This window comes from Bubalus bubalis, chromosome 3 (assembly GCF_019923935.1).
Source record: "Bubalus bubalis isolate 160015118507 breed Murrah chromosome 3, NDDB_SH_1, whole genome shotgun sequence".
Taxonomy (NCBI): Eukaryota; Metazoa; Chordata; class Mammalia; order Artiodactyla; family Bovidae; genus Bubalus; species Bubalus bubalis.
In genome coordinates, this window is record NC_059159.1 from 41,311,570 (window position 1) to 41,333,562 (window position 21,993).

The 21,993-nt window shown below is 50.6% G+C and overlaps 1 protein-coding gene and 1 long non-coding RNA gene across 18 annotated transcripts in view; both read right to left on the reverse strand.

Annotated features, from left to right (window-relative positions):
- Positions 1-21,993, reverse strand: part of ABR (ABR activator of RhoGEF and GTPase) — a 186,208-nt gene that overhangs the window by 57,354 nt on the left and 106,861 nt on the right. For 6 of the 17 annotated variants that reach the window (XM_045164930.1, XM_045164935.1, XM_045164938.1 and 3 more), the window contains 4 exons: positions 15,141-15,239; positions 7,068-7,253; positions 1,357-1,464; positions 916-1,026 (listed from right to left, as the gene is read on the reverse strand). In XM_045164930.1, the coding sequence (XP_045020865.1) occupies positions 916-1,026; positions 1,357-1,464; positions 7,068-7,253; positions 15,141-15,239 (504 nt within the window). Of the gene's footprint in view, positions 1-915; positions 1,027-1,356; positions 1,465-7,067; positions 7,254-8,503; positions 8,641-15,140; positions 15,240-15,922; positions 15,983-16,219; positions 16,304-17,222; positions 17,398-17,859; positions 17,987-18,920; positions 19,005-21,993 lie in introns of those variants that run through there. The other 11 variants (XM_045164931.1, XM_045164937.1, XM_045164936.1 and 8 more) reach the window with 8 other exon arrangements.
- Positions 13,315-15,134, reverse strand: LOC123465577. Its single transcript, XR_006640817.1, has 2 exons — positions 14,261-15,134; positions 13,315-13,494 (listed from the first exon to the last, which is right to left on the reverse strand). It is a non-coding gene; the product is annotated as an uncharacterized LOC123465577 (long non-coding RNA).

Consider the following 21,993-nt stretch of genomic DNA (forward strand, 5'->3'; position numbering starts at 1 on the left):
TCTGGACAGTACATGACCCGTGCACCCAGGCAGCCTTGGCAGGCCCACTCGAACACAGATAGGGACCACCCTTTCTCCAGCCTCACTGCTCCATGTACTGGGACCTTCCTACCCCTCGCTCCACGCCATCCTTCCAGGCAGAGGGTGACTCACCTGACCCCTGGGTTTGGAGACAAAACGGAGCTCAGCTCTCCTCTGTCTGCCCCCATGAAATGTGTTTGAACGTGGAAGGGAAGTGTTAGCAAACCCAGTGCGGCTACAGATCCACATCCGTTATTCCAATCCAGCTTTGATGGGTAATCAAGCTCACACTTTCATCTCCATCTGCCCAACACGTGTGTTCCCTCTCGGCTGATTCCAAACTTGGGTATAACCCTGTAGCTTCCCGAAAATTATCCTGCATCTCACCAACTTTTCTAGCATTGGAGCTGAGAAAGCAAAGGATCGAGAGAGGCCTATAAAGAAGGACTTCCAAAACTGCAGAAAGAGCTCCCTCTCCTTGGAACCAGACATTCTCTTACCCTGAGCTTGGAGCTGGGAACTTTTGATTGTAAAGCCAGTGCCTTAAGGCGTATCCCTGAGATCTTTTTGGCTCAGGAGGTGAGCTGGGCTGTGCTCCTGAAGAATTCTAGGACACTTCCTGGACACAAGTGTTGACGGCAGATGATGCCACATCTTTGCCTTGTAGAGGAGGATGGAGTTGGGGCTGGATGCTCCCCAGGGAGGACAGGCATATTCCCAGCCAGAGGGTCTAGAGCTTCTTCTCCAGATAAAGGGCCCTTGTCCTCTCTCTGTGCGATTTCAAGGATCTTAAAGGATCACCTAGTCCAGACTCCTTCGAGCCTCTCTGATTATAAAAATTACCTGGGCAAGCTTGTTTAAAAACAAAATAGACTCCTGGGCCCTGCCCCAAACCTTCTGAATTGAAGCTCCAGGGAAGGTGCCTGAAGATCTGCATTTCAAACTGTGCAGGTGGTTCTTGTCAAGCAGACTTGGGGTAAGCTGGACCAATCCAGATAGCTCATTCTACAGCAGAGGAAGTAAGCCCAAGAGAAGGGAACTGATTTGCTTAAGGTTACCCCAGTGTGGGAGAATGCTGCCTTTTTTCTTTTTGCTTCCCCTGTTCTAACACAGAATAACCTAAATCAAAATAACAGAATCATATAGAAATCGATATTCTTATTATATTAAGAAGGAAAATGTCAAGGGCAAAAAAGCAAATGTCAGGCTGTTACCCATCAGGAGAACTATTTTTCTCACGGGCAAGCAGAAGAGGAGAGGCTCTAAGTCTGGAAGGCTCTGACCAGCCCCTCAAAACCCTGAGCCATAGGGGTGGCAGTGCAGGGAGCTGCCCACCTCGGAGATCTTCTGGAACTGGTTGTTGGACTGGCTGCACTTCTCAGCTGTCTCCAGAGCGACTTTATAGTTATCCACAAATGCTTTGTACACACCAAGCTGGCTGGCCTGCAGGGTGGAGAGAGAGGGCAGGAGTGGGATGGGGAGAAAGGATTAATGAATGGATGAAAGCATAACCAGAGCACCTGGAGCTCCCTTAGCACTCAGAACCTCTAACTCAGTCCAAATGGCTAGCTGGGAGCAGAGAGAAAAGGCAGGAATGAACATACTACGGCATCCCTTTGAACTCCACAGTTTCCATGGAAACTGGCTCAGCCAATAAGGTTAACAAGGGGGTTTGTGGGGTTGGGGGGAGCAGGGCAGGGCCTTTGTTGGCTTGCTAAAACTCAGCTCATAGCAGCATTTGGCTTTATTTAGCATCATCAAAGTCTTGCACAGTTTGAAGCCCCTTAATGCCTCACACGTCTTTCACATCCTGGAATTAGCTGAAGCACAGGGAAGGGGGGTGGGCACATGTGGCCCGCTCAGGGCTCCACTCCCCATGCTGAGACTGGGGAACTGCATTTAAAGGCACAGTCCCCACTTCCCTTGGCCTCCAGGTCCCTGTCCCCACCTCCTCAGCCTTCGAGGAGCCAGAGGGCCTTCTCCTCTACACATCTGCATGTCAGTCTGCACCTAACACAAAGCTTTCCCCGGCTTAGGACCACACAGGGCCTCGCCTTCTCGGGGAGGCAGAAGAGATGCCATCAGCCCTTACTGCAAAAGGGGAAACCAAGTTTCATTAATTCAATTCTGCAGATGTATTTATGGAAAGCCTTCTCTGTGCTGTGCATGTGTGTTTCCTCTTACAGGAGCAAAGGGTGGAAATTCAAATTGAACCACAATGAGATACCATTTCATACGCATCAATCTGGTCAAAATTTTAAAGTCTAATGATATTAAGAGTCAGAAAGAATGTAGGAAAACAGGAACTTTTAAAGACTGCCTGTGGGTGGTGTAAATTGGTATAATTATTGGGAAAGTAATTTGTCAATAACTAATAAGGTTGAAAATATGTTCAGTTCAGCCTACTACTGAGCATATCCTCTCTACATACAGACCCCAGGGCTACGCTGTCCAATACGGGAGCCACTTGCAACACATGTTAGTCAGTCGTGTCTGACTCTTTGCAACCTCATGGACTTGTAGCCTGCCAGGCTCCTCTGTCCATGGAATTTCCCAGGCGAGAATACTGGAGTGGGTAGCCATTCCCTTCTCCAGAGGATCTTCCCGACTCAGGGATTGAACCCGGGTCTCCTGCATTGCAGGAAGACTCTTTACCATCCGAGCCACCAGGGAAGCCCTACACATGGATACTGAGCACCTAAAATGTGGCTAGTCCAAACGGAGGTGGGCTGTGAGTGTAAAACACACACTGGGTTTCACAGGCTTCATATGCAAAAGAGAATGTAAATTAACTAATTCCTTAATCTTGACTGCATGTTGAAATGGTAATATTTTGACTCTATTAAGCTAAATAGAATATATTCTTCACATTAATTTCACCTGTTTATTTCTACTGAGTGTGGCTGCTGCTAGAAAAATTATATATGTGGCTCACACTATTATTTTTACTAGAAAGCACTGCTCTAGAGAAACTGGCATGTGTGTGTGTCCAAGGAAATGTAAACATGGGTATTTTACCCACTTCATTTTTCCTTTTGTGAAAAGACTGCAGACCAATGCTCACAAAGAAAGGAACCCATACACACTGTGCAGTTAAAATGAATGAACTAGATCTCTGTGTAGCAACGATGACAAGTTTCAAAATGAATGCTGATCGAATGGCAAAATATGATACATATATACATATTTTTTATACACTTTAAAAGTAAATGCAATGCTTTAAGAAGATACAGATATGTAGCAAAAACCACAAACTTCAGCCTAAAAGACTATACACCAAATTCATGCCAGTAGCTGCTTCCAGATTGAGAGGAAGGGCAAGAGGAAAGGGTGGCAGAGAGACTAACTTCATCCTCATTTGTAATGCTTTAGCTTCTTGATAAAAAAGTCTTTCCCTGTATCTTCAGAGAGCTGCTGTAGTGCAAACTGTAAAGAATCTGCCTGCAATGCAGGAGACCCGTGTTCGATCCCTGGGTCAGGAAGATCCCCTAGAGGAGGGAATGGCAACCCACACCAGTATTCTTGCCTGGAGAATTCCATGGACAGAGGAGCCTGGTGAGCTACAGTCCATGGTCGCAAAGAGTGGGACACGACTGAGTGACTAACACTACTACTACGAATTTTTCAGAGCTTAGTGTCTATTAATTCTGGGAGGTGAGTGTATTGTTGTTTGCTACATTATTCTCTAGATTTTCTGGTTAAGTTGTCTTTCAATGAAGTAGCAAGGAAATTCAGCTGCTGGGGCCTTCTACCCACCAAGGTGCAGGGAGAGGGGTGGGTAGGGGAGGAAGTCTGCTGCCCCTGAGGCCTGCCCAGACAGACTCTGCTTTCTGCACAATACCTGTACTCCTCAAGGACCCAAAGAGGTGGGCTAGGGAACCTGGAGCCCTCCAGGGCAGAGACAGCTCAAGGAAGCTGGCAGGTGGGGCCCAGGAAAGCCAGAGGAAAAAGTGAGACCCGAGATGCTTAAGAAGCCAGGGCCAGAGCCATGCAGGTCTCAGCCCCAGATGGGCCAGACTTCGGAAATGGGCAGGGGTGGGAAGGGATGGAGTTCGTTTCCTCTTCCAGGGACTGTCCTGGCCTCTGGTGTCCTAGGCTACAGGGGTTGTGCTAGACAGTTGCTTCCTAAACCAGGATTACTGATATCCTTCCAGGTACACATCTTCCTTGTCCACCTTTCCATGAAAGGGATAAAGGCTGGGTGCTCAGGGTGGAATGCTACCTTCCTAACCCACTGCCAAGGGTGTAGCCGGAAACAGGCTGCAAGCAGGAGCCCCCTGGGCAGAAGGCCTGTGTGCAGGGGTCACGGGCCATCCAGGCACCGCCATCTCCATGGAGCACCTGAGTCTGCTGGGCCTGACGCCTGGCCTGCCTGGGCCATTCCCTGGGAAGTGGAGGTTGCTTTGGAAACAGCAGCTTGGCACGGGGGTGATCTCATAAAACAAATAACAGAGATGCTAATTCCCCTCTCTCGGTAATGGATAATCAAATACCCAGAGGCCAGCTGGAAAGAAACTGCCTCCAGATGCCTGGGCTGCCCCGGCCTTCTCCCAAGCCTGTAGCCTCAGGGGCTTCAGACGTCAGTTCATGAGGCATGGGAAGAGAAGTGGGGGTTGGGGGCTGGGGTAGCAAATACATGGCCAAGCCAGTAGAGCTCAAACCAGAAGGGGGAAACCCTGGTGACAGCAGGGTCCAAGTGACGAAGATAAATCGGGCAGGCATTCCACTATGCTCCCAGCTACTCACTCCTCCCACACCCCCGCCCTCCTCTCTTCTGCCCTCCTGAGGGCCAGGAGAGGCTCCCCCTCAAGCCAGTCAGCACAGGCTCCTGGACCAGGTGGGCGGTGATGACTGGGTGTTCATCATCCCTGAACGGGGGCTAGTACTCTGGGGCTGCCAGAACCAGAAGTGTGGGGTTCCCTGGCAAGAATGCCTTTGGCGGGGGCCTCTTCCTAACAATAGTAATAACAGCAGTAATAATAGTAATAATGGTAATGATAATGACTAAGTATTAAGTATTTCCTAATTTACTATACTCCAGGTCCTGTTCCAAGAACTTTTCAGGTATTAACTCACTCAGTCCTCACACTCCAACAAGGTAAACACTATTATTATCCTCATTTTTACAGACGAGGAAGCTGAGTCAGGAGAAACTGGGTACGTTGCCCAATGTCACACGTTTACATCTAACCTGTGGCAGAGCCTGGATTCCAACTCAGCTGTGACCTGGATCTAGAAACTGTGTTTATCTCTGTGTGTCCCTCAGGACATGGACCTCAGGTCCTGTGATGTCTCCTCAATGCCCTTCCAACTTCTACCTGGCCCCAGGGGCCAAGAACAAGGTGTACTCAATTCACCCATTCATTCATTGGGTCATTTGTTCACTCATTCATTCACACACTCACTCACTCATTCACATATTGAGTTCTAGACTGGTTCTGAGATTCCAAACTGAAGAAAACACAGTCTGTCCTCCTGGAGCATATTCTGGGGAGTCAGGCAGTTTCATGTTCATGGAGGGTGTAAGCACAGCAGCTGCATTCAAGGGGCTGCAGAAGCGTTCTCCACAGAGGTCACTTTTAAATTGGAAACTGACCAGAGATGCCAGACAAGACAGAGAAGGACATCTGAGGCTAGAGCCGCAAGTACAGAGAGGTCAAGAGTATCTGCGGTGTGAACTGAGAGACCAGAGGTTTCAGGGTCGGGGTGGGGAAGGCAATAGCCAGAGGCCAGGGTGGATCAAGGCCAGGACGCAAAGGGTCTCATAAACCAGACAGCGGAGGCTGGTCTTTATTCAATGGGTAAGGGGGAGCCCCCTGAAGGGATGTGAGCAGAAAGGAAGTGAGGTCCAGGCAGGAGTTTAGAAAACATTGTCCTGTTGCTAGGTAGAGGCAGGCCTGGGGTAGAATGCATTCCTGAGCCCACAGCAGTGGTCCAGATGAGGGCACCAGCAGGTGGAGAGAAGCAGGTGGCTGTGAGCTTTAAAGAAGTGGACTCCAAGGGATGCAGGGAGGGGAGGTGCCAAGGATGAGTCCTAAGGAGTCACGGATATACATCCATGGGATGTGGCCACACCCACTGAGACAGACGCAGGGAAGACAGCAAAGAACCTCAGAGCCAATGAGTTCAGTTTTGAGCATGCTGAGCTTGTGGCCCCGGAGCATCCAAGCAAGAGTCTTCTCTGGGTAAGAAAAGCAGAGGCCTATCCATTCAACGGGTCCCACCCCTGCAGAGAGGTCCTACCCCTGCTCCCTGCCCCTCACCACTTACACCCAGAGGACAGGACCACAACTCCTATGCTCCATCCTGCCTCTTGGGCTGGCGAAGTTATGGGGGGCATAGCCAGATGGGGGGGGTCCATGGGTCTGATTGGGGGTCCTCGGGGGACATGGCCAGAGACAGACACTGAGCTGGAGCAGACAGTGTCATGGAAGCCCCGGGAGCTAAGACCTCAGGTAGCCTTTCCCAACACCAAAGCCACACGATACTCCTGCCTCTTCCTTCCTTCTCCCTGCCCGGCCATGGTGGGGGGCTGGGCTCTTAGTGCTTTCCATCCAGGGCCCTCAGCAGAGGATCGTTAGCTGACACTGTCTCCCTCCACCCCAATTCTTCACTTCATAGGCACCACGGAAGTGAGGAGAACATCTGAGGTCTCAGGGGAGTGATGCCTGCCCCTCCACCCGGCACTTGCCCCTCCATCAGCTGAGGCCCACAGGGGAGCCTTCGGTCCAGCCCTGAAGCCCCCTGCCAGGGGCACCCACGCACATGGCCTGTCTCTGGCAGCCCTAGAAGAACTCTAGGGCTTCCCTGGGGAGGCCGAGAGCCCAGGCACAAGGCAGGTTCCCCACAAGGCAAAAGCCCAGGCTTTTCTCCAGGACTCAGAATGACCCAGTGTTAGTAATGCCTATCGGGAGCTGTGTTAGGCATTACTGACAACCCAGGCCTTCAAGAAAGCCAGGGAAGGTCTGGGGCCAATCGGTTCTCTCTCAACACCAGCGGCTCCACTGAGGCCCCAGGTAAGCGCCTTCCATCAACAGCAGACTCACCAGCTTCTGGAAGAGGTGGCCCATAGTGACCTGGCTGTCCCACTGTTGCACCTTGGGGCAGAGGTTGTCATAGAACTCCTTGTGGATCTCATAAATGTCCTGGATCTTGTAGAAGATGGTCTCGATCTGCTGGATGGTGAGTACGGGTTGGGAGGTGGTGGCAGTGGCCTTCAGAGGTTTCATGGGCTAGAAGAGAGAAGGAAGAAAGAGCAGAGGTGAGAGGCAAGTAAACTGGAGGGTCAGCAGGCTCAGAGTCCAGGTTAGGCCTTCCTGTTGCCCAAGTTCTCCCCAGACAAGGCCACTGAGGGCTGGACACCCAAAGTTCGGTTTGGATCTAGCAGCAGATGTCACAGGCCCCAGAAAGCCACGAGCAACTGCAAGAAGAGGGCACCTGATGGCCAGAGCCTGGCCCAGCAGCTCTGCCAGGCCCAAGGGGTAGCACCTGGACACACTTCTCCCAACCCTTGTCCCTCGAGGGGGCCCAGGTTCCCAGTCTGTCATGGGTTTGCTTGAGGGTCTAACAGGATCCAAAGCTTTCTTCCACAATGGCCTCAGGCTCGGAGTTATAAACCCCCTTGCTGTGCTTCAGTGGGAAGGAGGGTTGACTGAGAACTCAATCCCTTAGCTGTTTCCTTTCAAGAAACAGAACATGATTCTAGGACTTGGGGGACAGAGTTTCTAAGGGACCAAACCGATCTCAGCTGCACTGACATCTTAAGTTCCCATCACTCAGTATACAGAGGGCGAGCAGGTGGCACCCACACCACTGTCCCACCTCCTGGACCCGTGGCAGACATTACTAAGCGATCACAACATCCTTCTCACTGAGCCTGGTTGTAGCCTCAGACCTGTTCTCAATGCCAAGGCTGACATGCAAGACAATCTGTTATCTCTGCTTGTCTACACCAAGATGCTCCCAGGCCTGCTGGTGGAGAGAGTGAGGTGACAGACAGAAACTCAAGACCATTCCCAACACTTGCTGAGAGCTGAAATCATCATTTTAAAGCCCAGCATTAAGGGAAAAGGAGGCTTGGATATGTTTTCTTCAATGTGATTTCGGTATTTTAGTTTTATTTTTTTTAGCTCTGCCATGAAGCATGTGGGATCTTAGTTCCCCGACAAGGACTGAACCTATGCCCCTTGGACCAGAAGCATGGAGTCTTAACCTCTGGACTGCCAGAGAAGTCCCTGTATTTTCTAAATTACCTCCAATGAGTAAATATTTATTTTCTAATCAGGGAAAAATAGGTATTAAAATGCATAGTTGAAACAAACAAAAAGTGATACTGAAGGGTAAGGAGCTCCTCCATGGTTGATCTTCTTTCAGCCCTAAAGTCCCCAGAGATGCCCAGACTGTCCACCTTGGGGGACAGGGTTTGGAAACCTTTCCCACAGAGAAGGCACAAGGGGGGAGGGTGTGGGGGGCGGAAGTTTACCTGGGAGAGAGAAGCCTGAGTCAGACATGGTGGGTGTTCTTCCTCTCCTGTGTAGAGGGCTGGGTGGAGAGAGGCTTTTGACTTAATCTGGGTCATTCTGGAGACCCAGGAGCAGAAAGCAGAAGTTGCAGGAGCAGGTATGGGCTCACAAAGCCGCCCTCCATGATCTCACAGGATTAGGTAGTGAGCTTTCTGATAAGAGAAGCATTCAAGCAGAGAATGGGCAACTCAAGGCTGGATTCAGGGAACACCTCCTCCGGACGGAGGCCCAAGTTATTGCTGGCTCACCCTGAGAGAAGACACCTGCCCCCCAAACCCAAGCTTGAGCCAGCTGCAGCAGCCAGATGCCCAAGCCAGGCTTCCTTGTATCTTCCCATCTATCTGTCCACATAAGGAAGTCCCATCTACTTAAAAACCCAGACAACGCTCTGACTTCTGGTTCCCCGTCCTCCCAGCTCTAAAAAGTCCAGACAGAAGCATGAAGTCAAGAAAAAGCAGAAGTCCTCCTTCTGACCCTCCTAGTGCTGGAACCAACAAGGCCTTCACGTCCAGCCCTTTGCTGGGAACGCTGGATGGGGTTTGACCTGGTGCAGGCCAGGCAGTGTGGGCCAGAGTCCCAACTTTGCCACTTGATAGCTCTGGGCAAGTCACTTAGCATTTCTGGGCCTCAGCAGCCTTATTTGTGGAACTGGGATAATATTATCAAATCCATAAGCCATAATTTATATAAAATATTGAGCATATGCCTGGCACATAGGAGGCAATCAATAAATGCTAGCTGCTACTATGATTACTATTCACTCCACAAATAATGGACCAAGTGCCTACGTGGGGCCAGACCGGGGGTGTGTGGAAGGGTATTCAGCGTTTCACCAGTTACTGCCCCCATGAAGCCTCCCATGGAGAAGCAGAGACAGACAAAACACAAGGACACGATCAAACACAAGATCGTACATAAATGCAGTGAAAGAAATAAGAAGGGGACGTCTTGCAGAAGGACAAGGAGGGGATGCTGACTTGAAATGGAAGCATGGGGCAAAGGGGACAATATTCTAGGCAGATTTCCCCAATGCCTGAGACTGAGGCAGAAATAGCTTGGGAAGAGAGAGGAGCTGGAAGCAGGCTGGTGACCCTGCGTGCAGCGAGCGAGGCGGTTGGCAAGCACAGCCCTAAAGCAGGGCTGGAGGGGTGAGCAAGGCATGGATCACACGGGGGAAGGAATGCGGCTAAAAAGCCCGTGAAATGACCTGGCTTTCCCTGGAGGGATTGACAGGGTCCAATTTTCCCTTTGGAGATTATTTGTATGACTCACAGTCCTTGTTCTGCAGAACATTATAATCTATTTGGGTAAGGTGGACCAACACAAATGAAACGTTCTTGTGCACAAAGCAAGATATGGTTATTACTCAACATGGACTGCAAATACCAACCAACTGGTGCCAAGGTTGTCCTGGCCCAGCTTGGAGAGGGCTTCACAGAGGAGGTGATGGGAACAGAGCCTCGGAGGGAAGCTCTGAGCAGGTGGAGAAGCGGGGCCTGGGGAAGCCTGCAGGCAGGAAGGAGATAGAGGGAATCTGGGCCAAGAGAAAGGAAGAGCATTGTCCCCACTGCAGACAGGTGCCCCATCCAGCTCATGGCCCCAGTGCTCTGTGAAGGAGACTGAGCTGGCTCTCGGGACTGATCAGAGTTTATCCTTAAGACTTTTTTGATGTGGACCATTTTTAAAGTTTTTATTGAATTTATTAAAACGTTGCTTGTGTTCTGTGTTTTTGGTTTTGTGGCCCCCATGCATATGGGAATCTTAGCTCCCAGACGAGGGACAGAACCCCCACCACCTGCATTGGAAGGTGAAGTCTTAACCACTGGACCACCAGGAAAGTCCCAGACTTTGTCCCTTTTTACCTCTATCTACCCATGCCGATGACACCACCCTAATGGCAGAAAGCGAAGAGGAACTAAAGAGCCTTTTGGTGAAGGTGAAAGAGGAGAGTGAAAAAAACTCAACATTCAAAATACTAAGATCTTGGTATCCAGTCCCATCACTTCATGGCAAATAGATGGGGAAACAATGGAAACAGTGACAGACTTTATTTCTGGGGACTCCAAAATCACTGGAGATGGTGACTGCAGCCATGAAATTAAAAGACGCTTACTCCTTGGAAGAAAAGCTATGAGAAACCTAGACAGCATATTAAAAAGCTGAGACATTATTTTGCTGACAAAAGTCCATATAGTCAAAGCTATGGTTTTTCCAGCAGTCATGTACAAATGTTGAGAGCTGAATCATAAAGAAGGCTGAACGCCGAAGAATGCTTTTGAACTGTGGTGTTGGAGAAGACTCTTGAGAGTCCCTTGGACTGCAAGGCGATCAAACCAGTCAATCCTAAAGGAAATCAACCTTGAATATTCATTGGAAGGACTGATACTGAAGCTCCAATACTTTGGTCATCTGCTGTGAAGAGCCGACTCATTAGAAAAAGACTCTGATGCTGGGAAAGATTGAGGGCAGGAGGAGAAGGGGATGACAGAGGATGAGATGGTTGGATGGCATCACTGACTCAGTGGACATGGGTTTGAATAAACTCCAGGAGATGGTGAAGGACAGGGAAGCCTGGTGTGCTGCAGTGCCCATGGAGTCGCAAAGAGTCAGACACGACCGAGCGACTGAACAACCACCACCACAACCCAGGTCCAGGTGAGGGGCCAAGTCACCACAGAGTCCCTGTTCCTGCTGGGGTGTAATCCCACCCAGGGTGGGAATAAAGGAAATAGGAAAGAACAGCCCTGGAAAGGCAGGGGTGGTCAGGATTTCTCAGAAACTGCAGGGGAAGCACTCAGGGCTATGAACAGACAAGACACAACCACTCTGCTTCCTCCTAAACTCCCACTCCGTCTGCAAAAGGGGAAGAGCCGGCGCTCAGCAGGGCGGGTCACATGGACAGGGCCAGCTCTTGGGGCGTCAGGCCGGCTTCTCAGGACAAGGTTGGGGGCCTTTAGGGGAGGGGAAGTGCTGTATGCGTGCCCCTGGCTGGCCTGAGACCCTTGGAGGCAGTTATTTTTATCTGGTGAAGCTCTGAAAATAGGTCTCAGGAGGGGAGGGCTGGCTGAAAGGCACAGGCGGCCCCACACTGAGCTGGGCTCCGGTCCTGCTCTCCTGACAGAGCACACCCAGTTAGCCCTGCTTCTAGAATCCTGCAACAGAGGATGTGGTGCTGGCTCCCCATCTGATCAGTTAACTCTGGCTCTGGGTGTCCTGGAGAAGGAAATGGCAATCTACTCCAGTATTCTTGCCTGGAAAATTGCATGGACAGAAGAGTGTGGCGGGCTACAGTCCATGGGGTCGCTAAGAGTCAGACACGACTCAGCACGCATGCTCCGAAACAAACTGGGTGTCCCAAGAAGGGCTCCTCAGGGAGGCGGGCCAGGCAGGCTTGAACTTGTTTGTGACTTCACACTGTCATTTGTTCGCTCTGTCCCCCAGCAATTTGCCTTCTGCCTTTCGAAACAGGGGAGAGAAATCGGCCCACTTCCTCCACCTCTGATTCCAAAAGGCTTGGAGGCTGCCACATGCAACTTTGCTAACTGTCACCAGAGGCTGGGGGTAGGGGGGGCATCCTGAACCTATTTTACAGATAAGAGACAAAGCAAACTCCAGAGGGGAGTCTGAGAGAGGGGCCCAGCGGTGGGAGGTGCTGAAGGCCCAGGAAGCCCAGCCGCAGCACCCAGCTCACTAACCAGCCTGGAGACACGCAGCAGGACGTGCAGTTGGTCTCCTGCCTCCCTTCTTCCACCTCAGCCCAGGCTCCCAGACCCTCTTCCTTGTAACCTGAGCCCACCAGGAACTGGAAGGTTCTGGGAGGTTACCAAACCATGCCCAGCCAGCAAACCAGGCAGCGTGAACAGAGGCTCCTGCTGTGTGTCCCCAGTCCTGGGTGTACACACCCAGCCGTTTGCATAGCAGGAAGTGTTAAACCAAGAACAAACACACAGAGGAGTGGAGCTGTGGGAACGGGGGCGGGGTAGAGAGAAGGCGCGCTGGGCGTAGGAGGAGGAGGGAGCTCGGGAAGGCAGGTTTTCTTCTCCAAACCCCTTTGTCAGATCACCTCTCAAGAGCCAAGGGCTTAGCTCCTGGAAGGGCCCCAGTTCTAGGAGAAGAGGGCTTGAGTCCTTAAAACCGAGGCTTATCAGCTGAGACTTGTGCTGTGGGGGGGCCCACCAGTTACAGCCCAGGCCGCCTAGCTCGTCTCTCCCTCACCCTTGCCTCTGCTCAAGAAAGAGCCAACCCAGGATGAACAAGCTGGGGGAAAGTGGAGGGACCTACCCTGGGTCACACCCTGGGAGTGGGAGCCCCAGCCTCATGGTTTTTGTCTTGAGAGCATGAGCTGTTAGAAAGGCGAGCTGGGAGGGAGTGTCTTGGACCCTAAATCTGTTGTTATCTTTACCCAAACTGAACTCAAATCAGGCCCAACGACAGATGAGAACCGAGCTGGAGTCTAAGAGGGGCCCGCTTCCGATGGGAACATGCACCTCCCCTTCCTTCAGGGAACGGGTGTGTGGACAGAAACAAACAGGTTCTAACCTGTGCTCTCTCCCAGAATGGGAGAAAATAATAGAATACGCTCTCACTTGGGCTCAAAGAGCTTCCCCTACAGACTCACTCACCCCTCACAAGGACCCCAAGGAGAGAGGATGAATATGAGTATACCCAGTTTGCAGATGGACAGAATGAGGCACAAAGGTCCATTAATCTGCTGAAGGTCTAGAGCCGGCAGGCGGTCAGGTGGGGATTCAAAGCCGTTCCTCTGAGCCTCTTTCAAATATGCATCCTTTTATTCATAGTAATGACAGCCATGCCCCTTTGTTTAACACAGCAATTCATAGTTTATAAGGTGTTATTTCTGGGACTTCCCTGGCGGTCCAGTGGTTGAGATGCCAAACTTTCACTGGGGGACTGGGTTCGATTGCTGGTCAGGGAATGAAGGTCCTGCATGCTGCACAGTGAGGCAAAAAAAAAAGGCTATAAGGTGGATTTTGGTTGCTTGTCCTCCCCTTCCTTTGACTGATATTTGAGTGTCTAAGAACCTAGCATTGTACTAGGTCCTCAAAATGATCTTCTCAACCCCCTGAAGGACAGAGAGAAGGTAATGGCATTGCTCTCATCTTCAGATGAGAAAACTGAGGCTCAAGGAGATTATCCATGGCTTTAAAAAAAAATTTTTTTTTTATTTAATATTTTTAATTGGGTGAGGGGCAGTGTCTTATAGCATGTCAGATTATAATTCCCGAATCAGGGATTGAACCCATGTCCCTTGCATTGGAAGTTCAGAGTCTTAGCCACTGAACAGCCAGGGAAGTCCCATCAGTGGTTTTTAAAACCAACAACACACGTCAGAAGGCACATGGCCTAGTACATACATACACATATCCACACAAACCAAAAGCTGCCTGAAACAGTACTTATTCTTACTACGTGGGATGCATGCTGACATTTTCTTTCTCATTTGTTTTAAAATGTTGCTTCACTCCACTTTGCTGATTGAGCAATCCACTAGCAATCAAGACGCGTAGTTGAAAGGCAGGGCAGTAAGTCCACTATTCATGGCAGCGTCAAGTCTTGCCCCAGCTCCGGCCCCAGACCAGAGTCCTGATCGACCTGCCAAACTGTTCCTCCCTTGAAGAAATAACTGTGAAGACCAACAGATTCCCAGTAAGATTGACCACCAACTCATTTCCCTGTGTTACAAAGCAGCGACACACCTCAACAGTTACTCCTGGGGAAGCAAATGGTAAGCCCCCTGGGATTCCTGACGACAGCAGCTCACATCACAGCAAGCACATAAATGCAGATCTTACAGTACTTTCCACTGATCTACATCTTCATTTCTTATTCCTCCTTGTTCTGGTATCATCTGATGTCTCAGTCTGCAAAACACCCCGGGAAGAGAACTTTCCACGCACAATTACTCTGCATAATATCCAGACGCATCTAATACGCACTTTCTTCAGAGGCAAAAACATCTTACATCTGTGGTTACCTCTACCTTTTGAAAACATTGTATTCTTCCCCTCCCGGTCCGATTCTCACAACAACGCCTCCAGCTTGGAGAAGAAACTAAGGCACATTCACAGAGGGCGGAGGTATGTCTAACGCCTCAGAGCTATGGTGCTTCTGAGAACCACACAGACAGCCTTCCACCTCATTTCCTGCCAGAAGGCCTCAGGATGGTGCTAATAGTTCACCATTCCAGGGAGGAGGAAGGACTGGAACCAGGGATGACAAAGAGGCCTCAACGTGATTGACTGGCAGAGACTGCCCACAGCATCAGCTGGAGGCAGAGGCTAAGATCCCACCTGGACAGAGCACTGTGATCCATTAGTAATGTCTGCACTGTAGTTAGGGGTAATGGCGTGTTTGCCACCCCTAACCAGGTGGTGCTTCTTCTTCCACCTTTCCCAGGGTAAGTAATGGAGAATTGGGGTCGAGAGGCACGGGCCTCTTCTGGCAATGACCTTGGCTGCCAAGTCGTAGGCAGAGCAGTTCCACAGACCCCGGCCCCGAGAAGGACTGGTCCACCTCTCTCTCTCTCCAACTCCAAACACAGTCTCAGAGCACAAAGACCCTAAAATACATACTTACCAGCAACAGAGCTTCCAGCTGGTTAATATAGATCTCTTCACTGGCCAGGAACCCCGAGAGAACCAGCTTCCTCATCTCCAGGCCCTTCCCTGCTTCCACCTGTAAAAGCAGATCAGAATCTGAGCAGCCTGTTTTCTTGCTTTTTCCCCCCTCTTCTTTAACATTTTTGTAAGGGGACAAAAGCCAAATACTTATTATAGAAAATTTGGAAAACACAGAAATATAAAAGGAAAAAAAAATCATCCATACTCCTACTGCTCCCTTCTTGCTTAATTTCTTTTCCATCCTTTTCTCCCCCATGCTTCCTTATCTGATACCCATCTACCCTTATATCTTCCTGCCTCCAGGAGCTCAAACCCACAGCCAACAGAGGAGCCTGGCAGGCTACAGTCCATAGGATCACACAGTGTTAGACACGACTGAAGTATTTAGCACAGCGCCCTTATAATGGCTTCCCTGATGGCTCAGATGGTAAAGTATCTGTCTGCAGTGCGGGAAACCTGAATTCAACCCCTGGGCTGGGAAGATCCCCTGGAGAAGGGAATGGCTACCCACTCCAGTATTCTTGCCTGAAGAACTCCTCAGACGGAGGAGCTTGGTGGGCTACAATCCATGGGGTTACAAAGAGTCAGACACGACTGAGTGACTTACATACTTTCTCCCTTATTAATAGTGAGCAAGGTAAAAAAGAACCTGAGCCCATGTGTGAGAGCAATTTAATGGAGGAGGGGAAAGAGACAGTTAAGGGAAATCAGAGTCATGACTGAGATGGGAATAGTCACCTGGAGAGCATAGCAAGGGCCAGAGAAGGTGCTCGATGAAGACATGTATGAACAGAGAGGAGGAGTAGGGTCAGAGATGACGGGATGGAAGTGGCCATGGGACTCCCGGCTAAGCAGCCTTCCAGCTACACCTCTGACTGTATCTTCCTGCCCCTGGGAGCTCAATCCCACAATGGAAGGTGCTGGCTGTGGGCCTCAACCTTACCCCTTGTACCCACCCCGCCCCCAGCATCTCCTGACCCCAACAGGCCTCCTCCCCGCTCCAGAATTCTTTCTCCTCTATGGCAGAGATCATACCCCATTTAGCTTTGAATGGCCACCAACTAGCCAATGTTTCCCGTTGTATCTACAGGATAGGTGGGGCATGTGTTGAATGAATAGATAAATGAGTGAAGAATCTACTTAAATTCCCCAGTAATCATTTTTTGCAGTATTAAGTGCCACCAACAGCTCCTGGCACAGAGAAAATGCTTGAACATTCTGAGTGAAAAGACATATAATTCTTCTTGTCATCTAAGATCCCCAAGTCACTCCTAGCCTCTTCTCTCCTTCTCCTCTGCCACACGGAGTCCCCAGTCCCTTCAAAGTGTTCTAGCTCATCTCTTAGGAGGATTCCTTCCTCTGCTCCACCCTCTTCGCTGTTGTAATTGAGGCCCACAGCAACCTAGTCCCCACTGGATTCGGACTGCCCTCTGCCTCTCTCTCCTGCCTCCACTGCACTCAGAGTCAGATCCGTCTTCCCAGAATGCCAGCCTACACCTGATGCTTATCAAAGACTTAATACTGCAAAAAGTGATTACTGGGGAATTCAAGTAGGTTCTTCACTCGTTTATTCATGCAACACATGCCCACCTATCCCGTAGATACAATGGGAAACAAGCATTCAATAGCCCTTACTTTCATATGGCTTATAATCTAGTGGGAAAGAAACATGTTAAAACCAAAGCCAAGGACTTCCCTGGTGGTACAGTACATAAGAATCCGCCTGCCAATGCAGAGGATGTAGGTTCAATTCCTGGTCTGGGAAGATTCCACATGCCATGGAGCAACTAAGCCCACAACTACTGAGCCTGTGTGCTCCAACTGCTGAAGCCCACTTGACCTAGAGCCTGTGCCCTGCAACACAGAGAAGCCACTGCAGAGAGAAGCCCACACCGCAACTAGAGAGTAGCCCCTGCTTATCACAGCGAAAACCCAGGACAGCCGAAAATAAATAAATTAAAGCAAACGAACAAAAACAAAAGCCGAGTAAGTATCAATATATGACTATAAAGTGTGATGGGGTCCAGCTTATTCTTTCCTTAAACACCTGCGATGGCTCCCAGCACCTCTCCCCACTCGTCTGATCTCTCCAACAGCCGTCTGCCTTTCCAACAGGCCAGAGTGCTCCAGCCTCCAGACTTTGGTTCTAGCCGACCCTGCTGCCTATAATGCCTTCTCCCACGTGAGCACTTCTCTCCTGAGGGCACAGCTGAAGGCCCTGGCCCTGCAGCTTCGGCTCCCAAGGAGGCATTCCGCTGCCCCTGACACGTGCCTGATCTTGTTACCTGCCCGGTGATTTTGCAGGGCCACCTGTATCTTCCTCCTCCGGAATCCGCCCCCTCCCCTCACAAAGCCCAGCACCACGTGATGCTCCTGACATGTGGGCACCTGACACTTATTAAGCCTTGTAAGTTCTTTCCACTCTCTCATTCAGCTTCATTGCCCTCTCAAATACCTCTCCGAAGGGGGTACTATATTTTTCCATGATACAAATGGAAACAAACAAATAAGACTTAAAAAGAGGGAGGGGACCAGTCCAGAATCACATAGCCAGAAAGTGGCAGAGCTGGGACTCCCTTCTCCTCCCAGGTCCTTGAACACCAAATTCAGGGCTCATCTCCTGCTCTGATGATGCCCTCACTCTTGTGTTCCTTTGTCAAGCTTCAGATGCTTACCTAGAATCTCAAACAGCTCCCTCTTTGGGCATTTAAGCACACACCCTTAGCATAAGCTGAAGCTATGCTAAGCTTCATATTTCTGAAGCTATCAGAAATCTCCTAGGTCCCAGGAGAGCTGCTTCCTCCCTGCTGCTTGGCTGCCCAGCAAGTTCTCACAGGCCTTGCTACCCTTTCCCCAGGTGAGGAACTTAATTCTCGACCTGCTATCAGCAAATCAGTTAGCAACTTTGCTGGAGGCGGTCTTTCCCAGAGTCTCTGAAATAAAACCTGATCTTATAATTGGACATCCTGCCAAAGATGTCCACCTCCTCAGCCACAAAGCCTGCGACTATGTCACCTTAGTGGCAAAAGTGAATTTGCAAATGTGACTATGGATTTTTAGGTGGGGAGGTTATCCTGGGATTATCAGATAGAGCCCAGGTAAGAGACCTTTTGGGGCTTCCCGGTGGCTCAGTGATAAAGAACCTGCCTGCAAGGCAGGAGCCACAGGAGACACGAGTGTGATCCCTGGGTCGGGAAGATCCCCTGGAGGAGGGCATGGCAACCCACTCCAGTATTCTTGCCTGGAGAATCCCAAGGACAGAGGAGCCTGGTGGGTTACAGTCCACAGGGTCGCAAAGAGTTGGACACGACTGAAGCAACTTAGCACAGCACAGCATGCATGCCAGAGACCTATGAGCAGGAGACAAGAGGGTCAGGGTCAGAGAAAAGGCGACTAGCTCACAGGAGGAGAGAGAGAGGGGATGGGGGCGGGGACAGGGAGAGATTGAGAAACTGAAAGATGTGACACTACCGGCTTTGAGGACAAAGGATGGGACCATGAGCCAAGGAATGCAGGGGCCTCTAGAAGCCAGAAAAGGCAAGGGAACAGGTCATCTTCCCTAGAGCTTCCAGGAGGAATGCAGCACTCCTGACCCTTGAGACTTGCAAGAGAATAAATCTGTGCAGTTTTAAGCCACCAAATGTGTGGTAGTTGCTTTCAGCAGCATTAGGAGACCAGTACGGGTGCCAAGGTTTAGGGGAAAACAATAGTTACTTATTGATGGCTTCACAAGTACCAGGCACAGTTCTAAGTGCTTTCCGAGGATTAACTCTCTGGAATCCTGCAGTCTGGATGGTGTTATCATTATCCCTCTGAGGCACAGAGAAAGGAAACTGCCAGCTGTCTAGAGCCATGAGAATCGCAGGCAGGCAGCACCACCTCCGAGACTGGAGCTTGGAGCAGGGCCCACAGGCCCTGGAGGTGGAGGTCAAGGTCAGACCCTGCTGCTTCTGCCTGACAAGTGGGAACTAGCCCTCTATGTTGGGGGCCAGCACTTCCCTCCTGTATCCCATTCCCTTCCTGTTCCCTGCCAACCTGGGATGTGCCCAAGGGCTTGGCAAACACGCTCCCAAGAAGTCACTTGGGGGCACAGTGTGAGCTTAACTGTAGGCCTGGCTGGACAAAGTCCAGGGTGAAGAGCTGGTGACTCATGGCTCCCACCAAGCCTTTACATTCCACCCCAGGCACGAGCACAGGCCCTGGGGTCAGCCCCCATGACAGCCCAGTGCAGCAGGACCCCCTCCTCATGAGACTCCAACCTCGGAGTCCAATCTTGAAAGAATCCCCCCAGATGCAGCAAGTAGTCACTCCCAAGCAGCCCCACTCTGGGCTGTATTCATTCTGATGTTTTGGCTGGTGAGGGGATGGAGGCGATGGAAAAGGATGTGAAATTAACCATTTTACCAACAGCTAACCTGTTCTCAGTTAACACCCCAAGCCTTTTCCATCTTCACTTTCCTCAGACCCCACCTGTTCCTGGTTTGGAATTACCTGGAAATTCACAATTCCTTTTTCAGTCCTCCTGGGGCTACTCTCATCCCATAAAACACTAGGCCGCAGGACTTCCCTGGTGGTCCAGTGGTTAAGACTGTGCTCCCATTGCAGGGTGCCTGGGTTCAATCCCTGGTCAGGGAACTAACATCCCGCCTGCCGCACGGTGTGGCCACACAACAAAAAAGCCACCAGGGCTCAGCATCCATTCACTCATTCCTCACTGTGTGCCCAGCACTGGGAAAAAAGGGGAGAGGACAGTCTTGAGCCCCAAAGACCCCCCCAGAGGCGCCTACATGCCCAGAATCACTGGGGGGAGTTCTCGGGAGTTCAGGGCCCCCACAGCCTGTGCCAGGCTGCCTGCCAGTCCTGCACACGGGGAAGCTGCCTTCTGGGCGACACTGTCCCCACCTCCTCCCCAAGCAGAGCTTATGAAACTCAGCAGCCATGGTGGGCTCGATCATGGCCAGCATTTTACACAATCTGCTGGGCTGGAAGGCTGTTACAGCCTGAGGCCCCAAATCCAAGAGGTCAAGTCACTCTGAAGGGGACAGTAGCTGCAAGTTAGGCTCAGCTGGCTCCGGCCTGGTCTTCTACAGTCTGGGCTAAATAAAGCCTCCAAGGCTTTGGCTCCAGGCCAAATCAAGACACTCTCTCCAGGAGCCTTAATCTCCTCCAAGACAGCAATGTGGGCTGAACAGGCAGGACCACCTTAGGCCAAGCGGCTCTGCAGACAGCAGAACTCAGCCCATTGGCCACACCAGTCTGCAAGGGGTAAGGAGGTGGCGGTGGGGCTGTCTGGCCAGAGTCATGCCACTGAGTCTAGGCGCTGTGTCCATGCCGAGCATCAGCCTCAGAATAGCTGGCCCCTCCCTGAGTTGAGTCGATGCAGGGAACTCGGCCATTCTCTCCTCTTCCCAGCCCTAGGCACGGGGAAGTTCTCTTTCAGTTAGTTCCTCAGCAGAATGGAGGGCAGAGGACAGGGGCCACTGCTGGGGGACTCTCCTGAAAGGTGGAGCCCCATATTCCGGGCTCCCTGCTGTCTGAAGCCACAGGCAGGCCCCACGGGGTCCAGCAATGCTTCACATCCCACATCTCTGCAATTGTGTCATACTCACATACCACCAGCATGCTTGCTTAATACTGTTCTTTACAACTGGCTTCTTAAAAGCACAGCCTTGGGCTTCCCTGGTGACTCAGAGATAAAGAATCAACCTGCCAATGCAGGAGATACGGGTTCAATCCCTGGTCCAGGAAGATCCCACATGCTGCAGAGCACCTAAGCCCATTACACCACAGCCACTGGGCCTGCCTCTAGAGCCGGGGACCACAAGCGCTGGAGCCCATGTGCTCTAGAGCTTGTGTCCCCAGCAAGAGAGGCCACCACAATAAGGAGCCCACAGACCACAACTAGAGAGCAGCCCCTGCTCGCCGCAACTAGAGAAAAGCTTGTGCAGTAACAAAGACCCACACAGCCCAAAATAAATAAAATAAGTAAAATTAAAACAAAAACAAAAACACAGCCTTATCCCAAGCATTATATTTGAAAGCACAGGAAAGATGTACAAGTCAAATCCGTACCAGCTGTGGTGGAAGCTCGGCGTCTTAACCACTGGACCACCAATCAAGTTCTTATTTTTTTTCTAAGATACATTAAAATGTATGCCTAACTGTTAAAATGCAAAATCTATATCTAGGTGCTACCTAAAATCATCTCTCAAATCATCTCATCTGTGGTTCACACTTCAGGGAAAAACCTGAGTAGGAAACCCAGGCACGGCCATGGCTACACATGGTCGGGGCGGGGGAGCAGAGATTTGGACAAGTGAAACAGAAACACAGGCAGTTGATAATCCATTAAAAATTGGCACAGAATTCACCAGAGGAGTTAATCTGCATTACAAAAGGATTAAAAAATTCCTGACAATTGAGTTCCTTTAAATAGCAGCTTTTACATAGCAAGGCCTCTATTAGCCCGAGGTACCTTTAAATAGAATATGCAAGATTTGGAGGAGGTTCATAACACCTTATGGAGGGGGGGCGATGCTGCTCTCGGTATTCATACATTATTCTTAGTTTATAGACTATTAACTCCCCAAAGGGAGGTGTGGGTTGAAACACATTCCAAGCTCCAGCCCCAAGCTCCATGGAGAAAACCACGGCCATCTTCATACCTGTCCCCTGGGCAGGATGAAGCATCTCAGAAACTACACTGAAAACAGGATTGATTTGACCTCTATAATAGGACTGGTGTTTGGACACTGTTGAAGGTAAGTACTCCTGAAGTAAAGTAATAGCAGCAAAGAGAGAACGGCCCT